Raw genomic sequence first — 22082 nt, 5'->3', positions numbered from 1 at the left:
GGCCGGGCCTTCTGACCTTCCTTAGAGTCAGCTCCCTTTCCCAACGTTTGAACGTTGTCAGTAGTTCTCCAGTTCCAGGCACAACCACATAATTGGTTAGGTTTAGGCCTTCTGTGTTCAGTCGCATTTGGTGATGTTCCAGCTGCGTCTTCCTCAAGTTATTCCCAGGGTTTTTTTCCCCCCCTTGATGTATACTTGATGTACAATATTATGTAAGTTACAGGTGTACAATATAGTGATTCATAGTTGTTTAAGATTATACTCCATTTATATTTCTTATAGAATATCGGCTATATTCCCCATGTCATACAGTATATCCTTGTAGCTCATTTTATACCTAATAGTTTGTTCTACTTAACCCCCTACCCCTATATTGCCCCTCCCCCTTCCCTCTTCCTACTGGTAACCACGAGTTTGTTCTCTGTATCTGTGAGTCTGCTTCTTTTTTGTTACATTCACTAGTTTGTTATATTTTTTAGATTCCACATATTAGTGATAACATACAGTATTTGTCAGGCTTATTTCACATAATGCCCTCCAAGTTCATCTATGTTGCTCCAGATGGCAAGATTTCATTCTTTTTACTGGCTGAGTAGTAGTCCGTTGTATATACGTATACCACATCTTCTTTATCCATTCCTCTGTTGATGGACATTTAGGTTGCTTCCACATCTTGGAAATTGTAAATAATATTGCTGTGAACATTGGGGTGCGTGCATCTTTTCAGATTAGTGCTTTGCATGTATCTTTTCAAATTAGTGTTTTGGAGGTTTTTTTATATACCCAGGAGTGGAATTGCTGGGTCACATGGTGGTTCTTTTTAGTTAGTTGGGAAACGTATGTACTGTTTTCCACAGTGGCTGCACCATTCTACATTCCCACCAACAGTGTAGGAGGGTTCCCTTTTCTCCATACCCTCACCAACATTTGTTGTTTGTGTTCTTTTTTATGATAGCTATTCTGACCGGTGTGAAGTGATCTCTCACTGTGGTTTTGATTTGCATTTCCCTGATGATTAGTGATGTTGAGCATCTTTTCATGTGCACGTTGGCCAGCTGCATGTCCTCTTTGGAAAAACGTCTATTCAGGTTTTCTGCCCATCTTTTTTAATCAGGTGGTTTGTTTTTTTTGATGTTGAGTTGTATGAGCTGTTTATATATTTTGGATATTAACCCCTTACCAAATCATTTGCAAATATTTTCTCCCCTTCAGTAGGTTGTCTTTTCATTTTGTCGATGGTTTCCTTTGCTGTGCAGAAGCTTTTATGTTTAGTTTGTTTATTTTTTATTTTATTTCCTTTGCTTTAGGGGACAGATCCAAAAAAATATTGCTACGATTGATGTCAAAGAGTGTTCAGCCTATGTTTTCCTCTAGGAGTTTTATGGTTTCCAGTCTTAAATTTACGTCTTTAATCCATTTCAAGTTTATTTTTGTGTGTGGCGTTAACCGGATGTTCCCAACCATGTGTTCAAGAGCCCCAGCTCTCTTGGGTCAGGGGCCCCAAGTTGGGAAGCGCTATACCGTGGAGCTGCCAAGAAAGCGCACTGTGGGCTGGAGCGGTGGGAAGGTTTCTTGGTCCAGCCGGGACTCGTGCTGGTCATGAAGGAAGGTGGGTTATCACAGTTAAGTACAGTGAAAGATGGGGTACAGTGTTGCAGAAAGGGGCCACGGTATGGACAGAGGCAGACTGACAGGAAAATCAGTTTTGGTGGGAAAAGGTCAGGGCTGTCTTGGGAAGACCAGAGCTGGGGTCCCCTACTCAGCAATTAGATCTTCTCTGAGTCGTCACACCTCTCTGAGCCTCAGCTTTCCTGTCTGCATCATGGGTATAGAGCTAATATTCCTCAGAGTAGTATCAGGATTAAGTGAGATAGAGAAGTGAAAGTGCTAGACAGAGCGGTGATGGCACTGCTTGTTGGAGTTGTTGTATTTTTCCTCATTTCATATATTTCTGATCACACACTTGTTCAGAGGGAGGGAGGGCCCTCCTTGCCCCGAAGTCTTCATTCAAAAGGTATGTGTTATCCCTCGCTAAAAAGATAAACTGTCACAGCCATACGGGAGAGGGGAGAAATGGGTGAAACCAGAGTGCTTGGGAGTTGATAAGGTGAAAGCTGGTGTGGAAACATCTTGGGAGTTACCCTACCACTGTCTGCTTTTGTATATGTTTGAGACTTCCCATGGTGTATTTTTTAAGTTAAAACATGGGTTCACAGATAAAGCCCCTTTACAGAGCAACCTCCTGACGGGCTCCTCTCACCTACACTTCCAGCCTCTCCAGTCTGTCTTCGCCCTGCAGCTCCAGTGGCCTTTCTGCAAGAGGCCTAGGAAGGGGGTTTAGTGTGTCTCAGGGCTTGACTTGGGCCCCTTGTCCCTTATTGGGAGGTGCACTCATCACTATTCCAGCTGCCCCAGTCAGGCCTGATCCTCCATCTGTCTCAGCAGGCCTGCCACACCCTCGTGGGGCCTCACTTCCCTGCCTTTCTGTGTGTTTCTGGCACATACTCCTCCCGCCCATCGGCACCCGGGCATTCTGTAGACTGCTTGGCTAGGTGGCCCCTGGGCCAGCTCCCCCTTCTCTCTGCCTCGGTCCGTGGACTGTGACTCCTCAGCCCTCTGCGTGCATTGTGATAAGGCCCAGGTCCCTCTTGTAACTAACTGTCAGCTTAATCGGCAGCGTTTTTTTACTAAACTAATAAGAGCTGAACTTTGGGGGTACCCACTGTGAGATAGGTATTGTACTGAGCATTTATGTGGTTTTTTTTAAACCATACTCTCTCCAGTATTTGATACTTATCGTAATTTTTTTTTAAATAAATTTATTTATTTTTGGCTGCGTTGGGTCTTTGTTGCTATGCGCGGGCTTTTCTCTAGTTGCGGCGAGCGGGGGCTACCCTTCGTTGCAGTGCGCGGGCTTCTCACTGCGGTGGCTTCTCGTTGCGGAGCACGGGCTGTAGGCACGCAGGCTTCAGTAGGTGGCTTGCGGGCTCAGTAGTTGTGGCTTGCACGCTCAGTACTTGTGGCACACGGGCTTAGTTGCTCCGTGGCATGTGTGATCTTCCCGGACCAGGGCTCAAACCAGTGTCCCCTGCATTGGCAGGCGGATTCTTAACCACTGCGCTGCCAGGGAAGCCCTTCATAATCTTTTAAAACTAAAGCAACCATTTACTATTACAAAAGCAGTATATGTTCATGGTAGAAATATTAGAAAGTACAGATCAACAAAAATAAGAAAATACCATGGGGGAAGGGTAAGCTGGGACAAAGTGAGAGAGTGGCGTGGACACATATACACTAGCAAATGTAAAATAGATAGCTAGTGGGAAGCAGCCGCATAGCACAGGGAGATCAGCTCGGTAGTTTGTGACCACCTAAAGGGGTGGGATAGGGAGGGTGGGAGGGAGATGCAAGAGGGAGGAGATATGGGGATATATGTATATGTATAACTTATTCACTTTGTTATAAAGCAGAAACTAACACACCATTGTAAAGCATTTATACTCGAATAAAGGTGTTAAAAAAAAACAAAAAAAACACCATATGCCTTACCCTCAAGGATTGCCACTTGTAAAAAGGCTATTGTCGGGCTTCCCTGGTGGCGCAGTGGTTGAGAGCCCGCCTGCCAATGCAGGGGACACGGGTTTGTGCCCCGGTCCGGGAGGATCCCACATGCCGCGGAGGGGCTGGGCCCGTGAGCCATGGCCGCTGAGCCTGCGCATCCGGAGCCTGTGCTCCGCAACGGGAGAGGCCACAACAGTGAGAGGCCTGCGTACCGCAAAAAAAAAAAAAAAAAGGCTATTGTCTGTCTTTCCACATTGTTAAAATGCAGATGTGTGCATGTGTGTAGTTAGTGTTTACCAAAATGAGAGCATACTGTATGTGCTGTTTTAAAATTTTTTAATTGTGGTAAAATGTGCATAACATAAATGTACCCTCTTAACCATTTTTAAGTGTCCAGTTCAGTGGCATTAAGGACATTCACATTGTCGTGCAGCCGTCACCACCATCCACCTCCAGAGCTCTTTTCATCTTCCCAACCTAAAACTGTGTCCCCTTTAAACACTGACTCCTCATTCTGCCTCCCCCAACCCGACAACACCCATTCTCCCTCTCTCTGTGAATCTGACTATTCTAAGCACCTCTCATAAGTGGAATCACACGGTGCTGTCTTCCTGTGTCAGGCTTCCGTCAGTTGGCGTAACATCTTCAAGGTTCATCCCTGTTGTAGCACAAGTCAGACTTTTGTAGACCACATTTTGTTTATCTATTCGTCCTCTGATGGACGCTTGGATTGTTTTCACCTTTTGGCTACTGTGAATAATGCACTCTGAACAGGGGTGTACAAATACTTGAGTTCTTGCTTTCAGTTCTTCTGTGTATATACCCAAGAGTGGAATTGCTCAGTCATGTGGTAATTCTATTTTTAATTTTTTGAGGAACCGTTGTACTGTTTTACGTAGCGGTTACACCATTTTACTGTATATTCTGTTATATAATATGCTTTTCTCAGTTAATAATCTTCAACTTTCCATGTCAATAAATTACCTGATACCTAGTCGGTACTCAGATTTCCCCATTTGTCCCACAGATGTTTCTTACAGCTGGTTTGTCCAAACCAGAATATAATCCAGGGCCAAATATTGCATTGGTTATTACTTACCTTATATTCTGTCTACTAATCTAGTGCAGTTTCCTCCTTTTTAAATTTTCTTCTTTTAACAGCTTTATTGAAGTATAATTTACATACCATATGTAGGGACTGTGTCTATACGTAGCCTATATAGGCTGTATAATCTTTATAAGGACCATTCTGTTCCTATAGATTTGCCCCTTTTTTAACACTACTTATAAATGGATTCATACAACGTGGTCTTTTGTGTCTGACTTATTTCACTTACTGTAGTGTGTTTGCATCTCATCCTTGTAGCATGTATCATTATTCCTTCCTTTTTATTGCCAAATAATATCCCGTTGTATGGATATATTACATTTTGTTTATCCGTTCACCAGTTGATGGAATTGTCAGTTTTCACTTTTTGACTATTATGAATAATGTTGCTATGAACATTCATGTATTATACACGTATTTGTGTGAACATATGTTTTCATTTCTCTTGGGTAAACACCTAGGACTGGAATTGTTGAGTCATATGGTAAATTTATGTTTACGTTTTTAAGAAACCACCAAATCATTTTCCAGACCCAGGCCCCCTCCCCTTATTTTTTTCCATGACGCCTCGTTGGTAAAGAGATCTGGCCCACCTGCTGCCTCTTCTTTTGTATTTATCTGGTTGCTTCCTCATGAGGTCTTTTAGCTTGTTCCCAATCCCCTGTATTTCCTATAAACTAGAAGTTAGATCTGAAGTTTTGTTGGATTCAAGTTAAGTGTTTTTGGCTAGGATACATGGCAGGTTATGTTGTATACTTCATATTGGGTAACATCAGCAGACATGTAATGTTTGAGGTTTTTCGTTTTTTGTTTTTCCATATAGATACTGGGTCCAGCATTATTTGTTGAATTACCTTGACACGTTTATCAAAAGTTAATTGAGGGCTTCCCTGGTGGCGCAGTGGTTGAGGGTCCGCCTGACAATGCAGGGGACATGGGTTCCTGTCCTGGTCTGGGAGGATCCCGCGTGCCGCGGAGCGGCTGGGCCCGTGAGCCATGGCCGCTGAGCTTGCGCGTCCGGAGCTTGTGCTCCGCAGCGGGAGAGGCCACAACAGTGAGAGGCCCGCGTACCGAAAAAAAAAAAAAAAAAAAAAAAAAGTTAATTGATTGTGCATGTGTGATTCTATTGACAAGCTTTTTTTTTTTTTGCGGTACGCGGGCCTCTCACTGTTATGGCCTCTCCGGTTGCAGAGCACAGGCTCAGCGGCCATGGCTCACGTGCGCAGCCGCTCCATGGCATGTGGGATCTTCCCGGACCGGGGCATGAACCCGTGTCCCCTGCATCGGCAGGCGGACTCTCAACCACTGCGCCACCAGGGAAGCCCCCGTTATCCTTTTTAAATATAGCAGTGTGTACATGTCAGTCCCAAACTCCCTAACTATTCCTTCCCTCCACCCTTCCCCCCTGGTAACCAAAAGTTCGTTCTCTGAGTCTGTGAGTTGTTTTGTTTTGTAAATACGTTCATTTGTATCATTTCTTTTTCGATTCCACATATAAGCCGTATCATGTGATATTTCTCTTTCCCTGTCTGACTTTACTTCATTCAGTGTGACAATCTCTAGGTCCATCATGTTGCTGCAAATGGCATTATTTCATTCTTTTTTATGGCTGAGTAATGTTCCATTGTATATATGTACCACATCTTCTTAATCCATTCCTCTGTCGATGAACATTCAGGTCGCTTCCATGTCTTGGCTATTGTAAACAATGCTGCAATCAACGTTGGGGTGCATGTATCCTTTCGGACCATGTTTTTCTCCAGATATATGCCCAGGAGTGGGATTGCAGGGTCATATGGTAGCTGTGTTTTTAGTTTTCTAAGGAACCTCCATGCTGTTCTCCATTAGTGGCTGCACCAATTTACATTCCTACCTACAGTGCAAGAGGGTTCCCTTCTCTCCACACCCTCTCAAGCATTTATTGTTTGTGGATTTTTTGATGATAGCCTGTCACAGCTGGTTTTAAAGTCCTTGTCTGCTGAGTCCATCATCTGTCATTCCTGTTAATTGACTAATTTTTCTCCTGGCTATGGGTCACATTTTCCTGCTTTTTGGTATGTCTAGTAATTTTTGATTGGACGCCAAACATTGTGAGTATTTTTGAGCATTTGGATTTTTTGGTCTTCCTTCAAAGAATGTTAAAGTTTGTTTTAGTTGACAGTAAGTTATTTGCTATCAGCTAGATCGTTTTGAAGCTTGTTTTTTTAAAAAAAAAAAAAAATGTTTATTAGGGCAGGTCTAAAATCTCTTTATTTGGGGACTTGTTTACCCTTAATGCCAAGGCATGTCCCTCTACAGTTTCCTCTGAGTATTCAGCCAGGCCTCTCTGCTCTGGCTGGACAGAACTAGAATGCCTCCCAGTTGTTCTTTCAGGGCCAGAATTGGACAACTTAGTGGAACATTCTTATATGTGTCTCCTGTTGCTCCACTATCTTTTTTGAGCCTCACCACAGTTTATAGTAGAGTAGGCAGTGTAATTTTTGTTTTATAGGTAAAGGTAGGAAGGCCCAGGGGAGTTGGTTTTGTGACTTGCTTACACGTGGCACAGCTAGATCTCGAGCCTGGGTCTCTGACTCCTTTACAACCATACCCTTTAAAATCCATGAGAACAGAGCAGTCTTTCAATGTGCATTTTCTCAGTCATGAGGCTCACATTTTACGTATGTGGCCTATCTTAAATCAAGAGGATATATCTTTTTTTTTTTTTTTTGCGGTACGCGGGCCTCTCACTGTTGTGGCCTCTCCCGTTGCGGAGCACAGGCTCCGGACGCGCAGGCTCAGCGGCCATGGCTCACGGGCCCAGCCGCTCCGCGGCATGTGGGATCTTCCCGGACCGGGGCACGAACCCTTGTCCCCTGCATCAGCAGGTGGACTCTCAACCACTGCGCCACCAGGGAAGCCCAAGAGGATATATCTTAAGACAAATGCATGGGATCATTTTTCTTCCAGAAAAGCTGTCATTGAAATAGATGTGGTGCATCTAAAATCACTGTCTTGGGCTTCCCTGGTGGTGCAGTGGTTGAGAGTCCGCCTGCCGATGCAAGGGACACGGGTTTGTGCCCCAGTCCGGGAAGATCCCACGTGCCACAGAGCGGCTAGGCCCGTGAGCCATGGCCGCTGAGCCTCCGTGTCTGGATCCTGTGCTCCACAACAGGAGAGGCCACAACAGTGAGAGGCCCGCGTACCGCAACAACAACAACAACAAAAGTTTTATGCCTCTGCTTGTCTCATCAGGTATTTTATGCATGGTGTGTGTCGGGAAGGAAACCAGTGCCTGTTCTCACATGACTTGGCAAACAGCAAGCCATCTACCATCTGCAAGTACTACCAGAAGGGCTGTTGCGCCTACGGAACTCGTTGCAGGCAAGCACCCGCTTCTATCGCCAGCTGTTACACTGAGTTCACTACCTTCACGGATTTAAATCCTGGGTCTTGATGATGGGAAAACTTTAGTTTAAAAGTAATGTTACAAAAATAATTTTGAAACCTCAAATTTAGTACCATAAAAATTTTAATTTTTCAAAGTCTCTTTTCATGTCTATTCTTATGAGTCTATAGTTATAAATTTGCCCTCAGAGTATACATAAGATTTTCTATCTTGCCTTTTTTTAACATGTCATAAGCTCCTTCCAGTGCTGCTACTTTATGTCTTACCTGTAATTTTATAATTCTTCATAATGTTGACGTACCATCATTTTATTAACTATCCCTGTATTAGATACTTAAGGGGCTTCCAGTTTTTTGCTGTGAGTGCAGTGAACATTTATGAGCATGTACTGACATCTGTAGGCAAGTTTTGTAACTTCTAGACAGGAGAAAATTCCAAAACCTGTTCCTGTGCTGTTGTAGTGAAGGGCTGATCTGCTTTCCTGGGCTGCAGAGCTCCCTTCAGTCCTTCCTCAGTGCTGCCTGGGATGTGGGAAGTTGGCCCACTCAGCCCTCCCCCTGCCAGTGGGCGCCCCCAAGAGACAGTCCAGGAGAAGCCAGTCAGTCAGCATCTCCAGAACCGTTGGGCTCTCTTTGTGTGGTCTGGGCAGTGCATCTGTCCCACCCAAGTCCCACAGGACACTTAAGTGGAGGTGATAGCAGTGTACTACTCACTCTGAATTGCCGGGTAATTCTTACTAATTGATAAGACTTTTATCAGTTAAAATACAGGAAACGATTGTCTCATTGTCCCCGTCTACAGATGGAGCAGAAGGAGGGATGTTCCAGGTCTGGGGAATGCGGGAGGCATGTGCATGTGGTGTGTCCGTAATGCATCTGCTCTGTGTTTTGTTCAGGTACGATCACACGAGGCCCTCTGCTGCAGCTGGTGGGGCCATGGGCACTGTTCCCCACGGGGTGCCCTCCCTGGGTTTCCACAGTCCTCACCCTCCTTCCGACCTCACTGCATCAATCATGAAAACTAACTTACACGAGCCTGGGAAACGTGAAAAGAGGACATTGGTACTTAGAGACCGAAGTGAGTGAGCAGAACCCTTCTGTTGCCTTTTTGAACAGCACTCTTCCTTTCCTTGGCCTTCTCTTGTCAAGGGGGCTCCTAACCTCACACCCAGAACAGTCCTGAGAACGGGCCACATCTGGCTGCAGGGCGTTCAGATGACGCATTAGGCCTCGTGTCCGTGGTGGGGCAGAGCGCCAGGTTTGCCTGGCAACACATTGAAAGTGGCCTTTTTGTCACCATGTAACTGTCATCTGCATAGCGTGGTTGCCCAACTCTGAGAAGCACCAAGCTGTTCATTTCAAAGCTACATGTTTTGTTGAAGAGCACGTTTCACTGTTTGTCTTCTTGGTCAGTTCATAGTCTTAGTTCTTAGGCTGAGCCAGTTCCATCTTTGGAAATAGAATAGCATGTTCAGGTTTGGGGAGTGATCTGTACCCTGGAGCAGGTTTGCGTGGGTAGAAGGCTACAAATCGTAGTTGTTTTTATTGGCTGGTCCTCACCAGGTGAAGAGGTTTCTACTTCTGGAAGTTGTTCAGCATAAGATAGGCAGATCTCATCTTAAGCAAACAATAAATCCATTGCGTCAGATATATCCCCTCGGAAAATGTTAGAAGCTTGATGGGTAGGCAGCAGCTCCCGTGTGAGAAGCGGGTGGGTGGCCGAAGGACAGTTTGACTCTGGCCTCAGGACCCAGAGACTTGCTCCAGATTTTCATTCTCTTTCACTTTAAAAAGATTGGTAGGGCTTCCCTGGTGGCGCAGTGGTTGAGAGTCCGCCTGCCGATGCAGGGAACACGGGTTCGTGCCCCGGTCCGGGAGGATCCCATGTGCCGCGGAGCGGCTGGGCCCGTGAGCCATGGCCGCTGAGCCTGTGCGTCCGGAGCCTGTGCTCCGCAACGGGAGAGGCCACAACAGTGAGAGGCCCGCGAACCGCAAAAAAAAAAAAAAAAAAAAAAGATTGGTAACTTTACTGGTAAAAAGGAAAAACCACTGTATTCTGTTGACCTCATTCTGAATTCCTTTTGACTTATACTTTGTTTTCTTTCAAATTTTTTTTTTTAAGTGTAACTGGTCCATGTGTTGAGATTTCCATACTTGGCATTTTTAAAAAGGAACTTTAGTGTTATTTTATATAAATATATCATGGTCTGCTTTGCTATTTCCCTATGTTGCCAATTATGTTTTTTGTTTTTTTATTATGATTCTAAGTAATATCACTCTGAACATTTTTTCTTTTATTTTTCCCCTCTTGGCCTGTTTTTTTCCATACATCCCAAGAGTGAAATTCCCAAAGTCAGGGTTAATTTGTCAGGTTTTGACTGATTGCTTACCAGAAGGGTTGGGCCAGTTTTCATATGTGTGTGTGTGTGTGTGTGTGTGTGTGTGTGTGTTCCGTGTGTTTTATTTTAAGATCTCTCTGGCATGGCTGAAGAAAAGACTTGCCCAAGTGTGGTGAGTAATCCCGGAGGCTGCAGCGACCTGCAGAACAGCCCGGAGCTGAAGCCGCTTTCCTACCTAGAAGCGATCAGGAGTGGTCTCGACAGCTTGGAAGCTAGCAGCTCCTACAGCAGCGAGCAGCAGCTGTGCCCCTACGCAGCTGCCGGGGAGTGCCGATTTGGGGATGCTTGTGTCTACCTGCATGGGGAAGTATGTGAAATCTGTAGGTTACAAGTCCTGCACCCCTTCGACCCAGAGCAAAGGAAAGCTCACGAGAAGGTACAGTTGCAAGCCTTTACGGGAACTCTTTTTAAGGAATTTGAAGTGCACTAAGTGACAGAATTGGTATTTCTGTAAGCATCTTTCTGCCAGTAATACCTGCATTGTGTACCTGGCCAGCCAGGCCGAGTTCTGGAGAATTTGAGGAGTTCGGTGTCGGAAGGGACCTTGCAGGTCATTAGGCTCCCGTGTTTGTGCGGGCTTCTGCTCAGCACAGAGCTGTGGAGGTTGTCTGAACCCTCTGCCGTCCCCCGGGGGGTGTTCAGGTGAGCACGGGTTAGCGCTTCCCTCCTCCCCAGGGACATGACATCCGGGTGCTGTGCGGTGGGTTCGGCTCGTGTGTGCATCCCCTGTGCGAGGGCCTGGGTCCTAGGTCCTTTGCATTGATTCTGGGGCCTGATGCGTGGTGCTGCGCAGGGGACATGCTCTGTTCACCTGCCTCCTGAGTGTGAAGGGATTCGTTCAGTAACCGGTTCTCGTAGGAGGAAGTGATGCTGCTGACCTCTGACCCTGGCCTGTCAGCCTGATGTTTTAGATTAAGGGTTATTTGGCATTAACGGTGTTGGTGTTGGGAAAGGCGGTACCCAGAGGGGCAAGGAGACCAGGGTCCCAGTCTTTGGGACCTCCTTGACCCCACAGTGGCCCTCTAATCTTCTTGGGCCTCTGGTCTCGGCTTTAAATTGGAAGTGACCGTGGAGCAGTGCCGACAGGCCGGGGGCGACCCAGTGGTGGTCTTGAGAGAGCTTTGTGTCCCGAATGCAGGGCATGGCCGGGCCTGCCGGAAGCAGCCACAGTCCCCGTTCCTTCCCGATCCTGGTTTGTACTGTGTGGCCGGCAGTCATTCTGGGCTCTCACCACTCCCCAGCCCAGAACCAAAGGTTTCCTTCCCCCTTCCCTGTACTTCAGATCTGCATGTCAACATTCGAACACGAGATGGAGAAGGCCTTTGCCTTCCAGGCGAGTCAGGACAAAGCGTGCAGCATCTGCATGGAGGTTATCCTCGAGAAAGCGTCAGCCTCAGAGCGGAGGTTCGGGATCCTTTCCAACTGCAACCACACGTATTGCCTGTCCTGCATCCGGCAGTGGAGGTGTGCCAAGCAGTTTGAGAACCCAATCATCAAGTAAGTGCAGCAGGGTTCTTACCTATAGAATCTGGGAGAAGGTTTGATTGGGGATTTTCTTCATCCACAGGGAAGCCTTCCCTTGTCCTCCACAGGTGAGTGGTGAGTCCTTGAGCAAGGACTTGAGCAAGTCGCAGACCCTCCCTGAGCCCAACTGTCTCTTCCTTTAAAAAGGAAGGTGACAATTCCTGCCAGGCATTTAGGGTGTTGGGGGGACACTCAGCAGGGATCCTCTGTGTGAGAAGGCCCATTTGCCTCTGGCACAGTTACTGGTGGTCCGCCCGTAGGCCGATTGCCTTTTTTTCTTTAATCTGTAACGTAGGGCTTATTTGAGGACTAAATGGAATAGTGCATGTAACACATTTCACATTAATGTCTGATACATGGGAGGTACTCAGTGAGCCAACACAGGGTTTTATCCCCCAGCCTTATTGAGAGATAACTGACACACAACATCATAGGATTCTCAAATTCCGCAGTGGGGTGGGAGAAAAGCTAAGTCGTAGTGAGAAGTTACCGCGTGCTGTGTACTGTCAGAAACTTCACATACATTAAGTCGTAATTCTCTCAGAGACCCTCTGATCATCATTCTCATTTTATGTATAGGGAAACTCAGGTATGGTGAGGTCAAGTAACTTGCCTGAAGTCACACATTCGTGTGGTAAAATGACAGCTTTATTGAGATAAAAATGTACAATTCAGGGCTTCCCTGGTGGCGCAGTGGTTGAGAGTCCGCCTGCCGATGCAGGGGACACGGGTGCGTGCCCCGGTCTGGGAAGATCCCACATGCCGTGGAGCGGCTGGGCCCGTGAGCCTTGGCCACTGAGCCTGCGCGTCCGGAGCCTGTGCTCCGCAACGGGAGAGGCCACAACAGTGAGAGGCCTGCGTACCGCAAAAAAAAAAAAAAAAAAAAAAAAAAAAGTACAATTCAGGTTTTTTTTTAATATATATATATTCTTAGTTGTGCAGCTGTTGTTACTATAGCCTAATTTTAGAACATTTTCATCATCTTAAAAAGAAACCTCTGCCTACAGTCACTGCCTGTTCATCCCTCTTTCCAGCCCCTGATCTCCTCTTTCTCTATGAATTTACCTGTTCTGGACATTTCATATAAATGGAATCATACGATATTGTGCCCTTTGTGTCTGGCTTCTTTCACTCAGCATGTTTTCAGAGTTCACCCATATTGTAGCATGGATCAGTACTCCATTCTTTTATTTTTTTTTTTTCTTTCGGTACGCGGGCCTCTCACCGCTGTGGCCTCTCCCGTTGCGGAGCACAGGCTCCGGATGTGCAGGCTCAGTGGCCATGGCTCACGGGCCCAGCCGCTCCGCGGCATGTGGGATCTTCCCGGACCGGGGCACGAACCCGTGTCCCCTGCATCGGCAGGCGGACTCTCAACCACTGCGCCACCAGGGAAGCCCCTCCATTCTTTTTTAGTGATTATAAATAATACTCCGTTGTATGGCTAGACCACATTTTGTTTATGCATTCATCAGTTGATGGACATTTGGGTTGTTTCCACCTTTTGGCTATTATGGCTAGTGTGCCTATGAACATTTGTGTATTTGTTTGAATACTATTTTCAGAACTTTTGGGTATACCCTTAGGAGTGGAGTTGCTGGGCATATGGGAACTCTGTGTTTAACATTTTGAGAAACTGCCAGACTGCCATCCATAGTGGCTGGACCATTTTACGTCCCCGTCAGCAACATAGGAGGATTCGTTTCTCCGCATTCTTGCCAGCACTTAGTTGGTCTTGATTTCTGATGTTAGCCATCCTTGCAGGTGTTAAGTGATACCTTAGTGTGGTTTTGATTTGCATTTCCCTGATAACTAATGGTACTGAACATCTTTTTCTGTGTTTATTGGCCATTTTGGAGAAATGCCTACTCAAATCCTTTCCCCATTTTAAAATTAGGTTGTCTTTTTTATTGTTGAGAAGAACACGTTTCAACAGTAAATTAGGTTAGAGGACTGCGTTTGTACCTTTTAGAATTCCGGGGTGGGAAAAACACCTGGAGCGGTCATGCATTTGAGCACAAGGTTTAGTGGTGGAGTATGCACAGGATTTGTAACTGAATCTCTCCCTTACTAACCTGATTCTTACTTCAGGTCTTGTCCGGAGTGCCGTGTGATATCAGAGTTTGTAATTCCAAGTGTGTATTGGGTAGAAGATCAGAATAAAAAGAACGAGTTGATTGAAGCTTTCAAACAGGGAATGGGGTAAGTGCTCTGCGCTCAAGCGTGATCTGGTGGGGGCCTGGCTCTTGTTTCCATCTTTGCTTCATGCAGGGCCTGCCCTGTGGGGAGGCCACTCAGTGTCTTTTCTCTCGGGCAGCATGCTGGGCTCTGGGGACACAGAGATGAGCAAGCACGGCTGTGGTGAAGTGGACTTGCTTAACGGTTTTGTTTTGTTTGTTTTTTTGCTTTTTATAAATTTATTTATTTTTGGCTGTGTTGGGTCTTCGTTTCTGTGTGAGGGCTTTCTCCAGTTACGGCGAGCGGGGGCCACTCTTCATCGCGGTGCGCAGGCCTCTCTCTCACTGTCGCGGCCTCTCCCGTTGCGGAGCACAGGCTCCAGACGCGCAGGCTCAGTAGTTGTGGTTCACGGGCCTAGTTGCTCCGCGGCATGTGGGATCCTCCCAGACCAGGGCTCGAACCCATGTCCCCTGCATTGGCAGGCAGATTCCCAACCACTGCGCCACCAGGGAAGCCCTGCTAAACGGTTTTTAAGCTGAGCAGTGTCCCTTAGAAATCCTGCTTGTAGTGCTAAGATAGCCTTTTTATCTCTGATCATTCGTTCAACAAATAGAGATGAAAAATCTGTCTGATAGGCCTTTTCTAGTTGCTGGAGATACAGCATTAAACAAACTAGACAAAAATCCCAGCCCTCACACAGCTCACATTCTACTGAAGGAAAAAAATAAGAATAATAAGAAACAAACAAGAAAATAGGAAAATGTTTATTATATGGTGGGGCTAAGGAGTGAAATAAGCCTGGGAATGGGGATAGGAAATGAGGGGATTGCAGTTTCCATGCTGGAGCCCAGAGGACACCTCAGTAAGGCGACCTGTGAGCAGAGATCTTGAGGAGGCAAGGCGGCGAGCCATGTCCATGTGACTGAAAAGAGCGCTCAGAGGGACGGCGCTGTCACTGCAGAGAAAGCTCTGAGGCTGGAGCGTGTCTGCCTTGTTCGGAACAGCAAGGCGGAGCTGCAGGAGAGAAGCAGGTGGGGAGAACACTGGAGACGAGGACAGGGGGAGTGGGGTGAATTGTGTCGGGCTCTGTACGTCATTGGATAGACTAGCTTTTTTATTCTGGCTGAGGTGGACAGCTGTCATACGATTTTGACCAGAGGAGTGACATGATATGATATATTCTGAAAGGATCACTGTGGCTGAACCACTGAGAATATATTGAAAGAGGAGGCAAAAGTGGAAATGGGGAGGCCAGTCAGGCTGTTACAACAGTCCAGGCGAGATGTGGCAGGGCTTGGACCAGGGTAGGAGGCATGGAGGTGATGGCAAGTGGTCAGATTCTGGACCTGTTTAGAAGAACTGGGATGGATTTGCTGACGCGTTGAATATGGCGGAGGATTCAGGTCTCACTTCCAGTGTTAACCACCTGTCATTTCTTTGCTGTACTTCTATCTTCGTTGGCCAGTTTCCTCTTTCAGTTATCCGTTTTTGTAAAATGTCTTGTGGATGTATCACTGGGCAACAAGGAGGCAACACAGCTCCACTGAATAACAGATGCACAGTGACCAGTCACCGACAGACTTGGGAGGAGAGTTAAGGTGGTCAGTCACTGACCATGGCGCACGTGTGCTGTTCGTATGGTGGTTTGGACTGAAGAGCTGACAGTGTGTGCTTCACGTGGTCACTCACAGTTGTGTGTTGTGGTGACAGAAATTTGAACTGTGTTGCTGGGGGACCAGTGGCACTTAACGAAACCATGGTGGATTCATTTCCTGTGGCTGCTGTAACATTACCACAGACTGGGTGCTCAAACACCAGACATCTGTTCTTTCACACTTGTGGAGGCTGGAAGTCCAATATCCAGGTGTGGGCAAGGGTGGCTCCTCCTGGAGGCTCTGAGGGAGAATTTGTTCCAGGCCCCTCTCCTGGCTTCTGGGCGCGGCGTAACTCCAGTCTCTGCCTTTGTCTGCTCTGTGTCTCTCCCCTCTGACTCGTGTAAGGGTCTCTCGTAAGACCCTCCCATTAATCCAGGATGATCTCATCTTGAGATCCTTAACTCCATCAGCAAAGATCCTTTCTCCAAATAGAGTCACATTCACAGGTAGCAGGGCTTAGGATTTTGAGCTGTCTTTTGGGGGCCGCTATTCAACTCACCGTACATGGTGTATCAGTCTGTTCCAGATTAACAGCAGACTGGGTGGCTTATAAACAGCAGGCATTTATTTCTCACAGATCTGGAGGCTAGGAAGTCCAAGATCAAGGTGCCAGCATGGTCGGGTTCTAGTGAGGGCCAGCGTCCTCTCACTGCGTCCTCACATGGTGGAAGGGGTGAAGGAGCTCACCGGCTCTCTTACAAGAACACTAATGCCATTCGTGAGGGCTTCACCCTCATGACTTAATCACCTGTCTCCTAATTCTATCCCTCTGGACATTAGGATTTCAGTATATGAATTTTAGGGGGATCCAAACATTCAGACCATAGCACATGACCAGAACCTTGCAAAGCAAGGGCTGCCTGTTTACCCCGGTTGTTCTGTGCCCCTGCTGATGGATACCTCTGCTGTTTCTGCTGTGTTAGCTATTTTGAATATTGTTTAGAATTCATTTTAACTTGCATCTTTTTAGCTTATCTCTTTTTTTTAAATGGTTTTTTCTTGGGATTACAATATACTCCTAATATTTTAGTCAGAATTAATGTTCCTGCTGCCTTATATAATATGCAGTTACTTCCTCATTACCATCTTTGTGCTACAGATATAATGCATATCATACATTATTAGAACTGCACAAGGTAATATTTTTTTATTATTTAGGTATAATTGACAAAATTATGAGGTACTTTAAAGTGTACCTCATGGTAACTGGATCTACATTGTGAAAGGAGCCCCCGTCTAGCTAATTAACGCATCCATTGCCTCACAGTGTTCTTTTCTACCGTCTTAGCAATAGTGTTGTCAACCAGAGTCAGTGTTTTATCTTTATTCATCTTAATAGGTGATAGTCTGCACCCTTTCACCAACCTCTCCCTATTTTCCCTGCACCCTTGCCTCTTGCAACCACTTTTCTACTGTTTCTATGAGGTTTTTTTTTTTAGATTCCCACATAAAAGTGATGCCATCCAGTATTTGTCTTTCTCTGACTTATTTCACTTAGCATAATGCCCTCAAGGTCCATCCATGTTGTCACAAGTGGCAGGATTTCCTTCTTTCTTGTGGCTGAATAATATTCCATTTTGTGTGTGTGTGTATATACACACAGTCACATACCACATATTCTTTATCCATTCATCTGTTAAACAACTTTTTATATGCTGGATATCGTGAATAATGCTGCAGTGAACATGGGGGTGCAGGTATCTCTTCTAACAGGTGTAAGGTGATATCTAATTGTGGTTTTGATTTGCATTTCCCTGATGATTAGTGAGATTGAGCATCTTTTTATGTGCCTGATGGCCAATTTGTGTGTCTTCTTTGAAAAACTGTCTCTTCAGTTCCTCTGCCCATTGAATCTGATTGGTTTTTTTTTTGCTACTGAGTTGTATGAGTTCTTTGTACATTTTGGATATTCACCCCTTATCAGATAGGTGACTTGCACATATTTTCTCCCATTCAGTAGGTTGTCTTTTCATTTTGTGATGGTTTCCTTTGTTCTGCAGAAGCTTTTTAGTTTCATGTGGTCCCTCTTGTTTAATTTTGCTTTTGTTGCCTTTGCTCTCAGTGTTAAATCCAAAAAATCATCTCCAAGACAGATGTCAGGGAGCTTGTTGCCTATGCTTTCATGTCTTACACTCAAGCCTTTAATCCACTTTGAGTTAATTTTTATGGTACAAGATTGTGGTCCAGTTTCATACTTTTGCATGTGGCTGTCCAGTTTTCCCAGCACCATTTTTTGAAGAGACTGTCCTTTCCTCATTGCATATTCTTGGCTCCTTTGTTGTAAATTAATTGACCATATATGAACAGGTTTATTTATGGGCTTTCTATGGTGTTCTATTGATCTGTCTGGTTCAGTACCATACTGTTTTGATCACTATAGCTTTGTAAACTAATTTGAAATCAGGACGTGCAGTGCCTCCAACTTTGTTCTTCTTAGGATTGCTTTAGCTGTTCAGGACTTTGTGGGTCTGTACAAATTTTAGGATTGTTTTTTCTATTTCTGTGAAAAATGCCATTGGAATTTTGGTGGAGATTGCTTGCTTTGGGTGGTATGGACATTTTAACAGAATTCTTCTAATCCGTATGCATGGAGTATCTTCCCATTTATGTGTTGTCTTTGATTTCATTCATCAGTGTCTTGCAGTTTTCAGGTGTATGACTCTTTAACCTCCTTGGTGTTTCTAGGTATTTTATTCTTTTTGATGCAGTTGTAAATGGTATTGTTTTAATTTCTCTTTCTGATGATACTTCATTGGTAGTATATGAAAAAACAACTGATTTTTGGATATTGATTTTGTATCCTGCAACTTTACTATAATGTATGGGATGTAATATTTACATGCATTAGAACCTCACAAGGTAATAACTTTTGCCTTAAAACTTGTCAGATATATAATATTTCCAGTGTTCTGTCATTTGGTATGTAATTCGTTCCAGTTGATACAGTTGCCCTTCAGCCTCAAGAACTGCCTTTAACATTTTTGCTGATCTGCTGGTGATGAGTTTGAAGGTTTTCTTTTTATCAGAAATGGGTTTTTTTTCCCCCATTCTTGAAAGATATTTGCATTGAATTTATTGGTCTAATTGGTCTTATTCACATGTTTGCCGCCTTTTTCAATGAGTAAAATTCTGAGATGATAGTTTGGGGTTTTCCCTTCTCTTCTTTCAGCACTTTGCAAATGTCGTTCCACTGTATAATCTGGCCTCTGTAGTTTCTGATAAGTCATGTGTGATTCAGATTGTAGTATGTCATTTTTCTGGGTCTTTATCCTGGTTTTCAGCAGTTTGATACTTTGCCTAGGAGTGATTTTTTTCATATTTTACTGCTTGTTTTTCTCTGAAGTTGTAAGTTTATATTATTCACCAAATTTAGAGAAATTCTGGCCATTGTTTCATCACATTTTTTACTACACTGCTTTTCTTCTGGGATTCTAATTACAGGTGATAGACTTTTTTATATTGTCCTATAAGTTTCAGGCTCTGTTCTTTTTTTTTTTTTGTCCAGTCTTCTTTCCTCTCTGCTCATGTTCTTGAACACATGTATAGTAGCTGATTTGAAATCCTTGTTATCTTGAAGTTAGACTCTGTTGATTGTCCTTTAAGAATGGGTCACATTTTACTGATTCTTCATTGAGTTATTTTGGATTGTAACCTAGACACTGTAAATCTGACCTTGTAGAGACTCTGGATTCTGTTAGGTTCATTTATAAAACGTTAATGTTTTTGTTTTAATAGGCAGAGAAATTGTTTTGACTCAAACTCTTGGGCAGCAGTTCAAATCTCAGTTCAGTTTTTTTATCCTTAGCTGAGTTGCCTTGAGCCTGCTGCATTGATGTGTGGGTTAGGGACTGGCCTGGGATTTGGGAGGGAGGACTTAGTATGCAGTATTTGGATGGGTCCCTCTCAGGCCCTTTTCTTTGGGGGACTGTTTCCTCTCTTCCAGTGGTTGATTTCCACCAACTCTTTTTGTTCTTCAGCCCAGAAAGACTTGATTTTTCCACTGGAGTTTTAGCCACCCCACGTAGATACTTGCCTGGAGCCTGCTCTAGGTTAAGTGCTATTTTTTCTTAAAAAGATAACTCAGTCTCTTGCCATTCCATTCTTCCAGGTGTCTAATCTCTTGAAGAATCCTACTTCTGTTCACTCTCCAGTGCCTTCAGGTCTTTTAAGAGTGTCTGTATTTCTAGTTCATCTGCAGGAAGGGTACTAAAAGCGAAACTGTATATTATCTTTTTAAATAGTTCCTTTAAGTTGCATATTGATTACTAAAGGCTTGATATCTTCTTGTTTTACCATTTTTACCTCCTGCGATGTTCTTGTGTGTCCACCAGAGGGCAGGAGTGGCAAGGCAGAGGGGTCCAGCCTGCAGAAAGGAGCTCTGCTGCAGTTCTCCGAAAAGTCACGTTATTGCTGTTTGGGTCTTCCTGGCCTTGCTTTCTGTTGATGACAGTGTTTTCATGCATTCTACAGACATTTACTGAGCTGCAGGCCAGGTTCCCTCAAGCTAAACACCAATGTGGGATATAGAGTAAAAATCAGTCATGGGAGATTACAGAAGGACAATTATGATACAGGTTATCTGGTGACAGATTCATCATGAGAGGCCGGAGCCAGATGTCACAATAGAGAAGGCACCTGGGAGTGTCAGGGAAAGCAGGATGGGAATGGGACCCTGAGCCCTGAAGCATGAATAGTTCGTGTGTCGGGGTTGGGGGCTGGGATGGCAGATGCGATGACATGGATGCAGAATGGTGCAGATTTTGTGTTTGGGGAGCAGTGGGCGTGGTCCCTGGGGTTGAAAGAAGTGTATCGAAGGATGTGGAACCTACAGGGACACAGGCACAAGTCTGAAGGGGCCTTGAGTGGTCTTTAAGAACAGGACGACAAGGGACACACTGTTTGGGGAAGCTCCTCTGAGGTGTGTGAAGAGAGTAGAACCTGGTGAGAAGGCCAGTTGAGACTGGACCACAGCAGGCAGGCAGGCAACAGAGGATGGTGCCCCGAACGCGTCAACGGTGTGGGAACCGAGAAGATGGTCGACTGGGGAGGTGCTTTGTAGGCAGAAGTCACAATTGGATGTGGGCGCTGAGAACAGAGATGGAGTAGGAGTGATCTGGAGGCTTATGTCCCTGGTAACCAGATAAGGCTGGGGGAGGGGGGCGATCATTTTGGGGTGGGGACCAGAGAATAATGTTTTGAACCTGACGAGTTTGTTAAAGCCAGCGTCCCGCAGACCCTGTTAAGAACTTGCCACTTGAGCGGTCATTTGAAGATCTGCTCAGAACCTTGGGGACAGTGGGCCATGATGGCGTCTGGTCCACAGACTTCTGCTCAAATCCACTCCCCGGTCACCTGTGCTTGAGTCAGACCTGGTGGAAATGGACAGCTGCTGGGGAGCTTTTCTTTGTGCTGCTCTGAGGCCTGCCTCAGGGGCTTTCACCACTGTCTTTGCCGTTGTCCCCTCGTCTGAGAAGACAGGGAACACTGACATCAAGAAGGTCCCTTCCTTGTCTGCCACCGCCACGTACCCCATCCCCGCAGCAGCCTGCCCTTTCTGCTGGGATTTGGCTTCATTTCTGCACCTTCCCCGCTCTTCTGGCTTCTCGGGCATCTCTTCCTCTGCAACGTGGGATCACTTATGATTACATAAGCCAAATTTCATTTCAGCGAGAAGGAATGGGAGTTGTCTGTTTGGTTCTGAGTTTCCTCAGGAGCAGGGGTTCGTAACATAGGGGTCTGTAGCTAGAAACTGAAGATGGGGGGGAAATCTTTTTTAACTTTCTGGTAACTGTATTTTGTAGACCTGTGTGTCTTCTTTTATGCATTTAAAAACATTGTTCCGAGAAGGGTTCTGTAGCACATAGAGTTACGAAGCCCTGCTCTGGAGGGTGGGGAACAAGGAAGATTGGAATGAGACTTGTAACTTTAGGCAGCTGCTAAAGCCTGCTGCTTTCCCTGTGACTCCTAAGTGAAGGCTTCCTGTGGTCACCTTGGCGTCACTGCTGGCCAGGAGGAAGGAGAACTTTCCTGGGTGAACCTCCTGTTGGGACTTTGAGCTGAGGCAAGTAGCCCAGCTTCAGAACCTTGGCGCCCAGACAGCTGGCCCAGAGGACTGCTCAGGCCTACCTGCCCCTGGAGGCCTTTGGAGCACTGCAGGCTCAAAACACAGTGGGGGCCCCGTGGCAGCATATCGTGGAGCAGGCACCGTCCAGCTTGGAAATCGGCATCCAGCCCCTCCGACCTGAGGCTGACCTGGCTCTGACAGGGATGGAG

The 22082-nt window shown here is 45.6% G+C and overlaps 1 protein-coding gene across 1 annotated transcript in view; it reads left to right on the top strand.

The window, feature by feature from the left end:
- The window catches only part of MKRN2 (makorin ring finger protein 2), a 28109-nt gene that overhangs the window by 5496 nt on the left and 531 nt on the right, over positions 1 to 22082 (top strand). The window contains exons 2-6 of the mRNA XM_065885483.1: positions 7904 to 8032; positions 8953 to 9134; positions 10527 to 10831; positions 11738 to 11952; positions 14068 to 14178. Coding sequence (XP_065741555.1) covers positions 7904 to 8032; positions 8953 to 9134; positions 10527 to 10831; positions 11738 to 11952; positions 14068 to 14178 — 942 coding nt within the window. The remainder of the gene's footprint in view (positions 1 to 7903; positions 8033 to 8952; positions 9135 to 10526; positions 10832 to 11737; positions 11953 to 14067; positions 14179 to 22082) is intronic.

This window comes from Phocoena phocoena, chromosome 10 (assembly GCF_963924675.1).
Source record: "Phocoena phocoena chromosome 10, mPhoPho1.1, whole genome shotgun sequence".
Classification (NCBI taxonomy): domain Eukaryota; kingdom Metazoa; phylum Chordata; class Mammalia; order Artiodactyla; family Phocoenidae; genus Phocoena; species Phocoena phocoena.
Note: the sequence above shows the minus strand (reverse complement) of the source record. Positions and strands in the feature narration are given on the sequence as shown.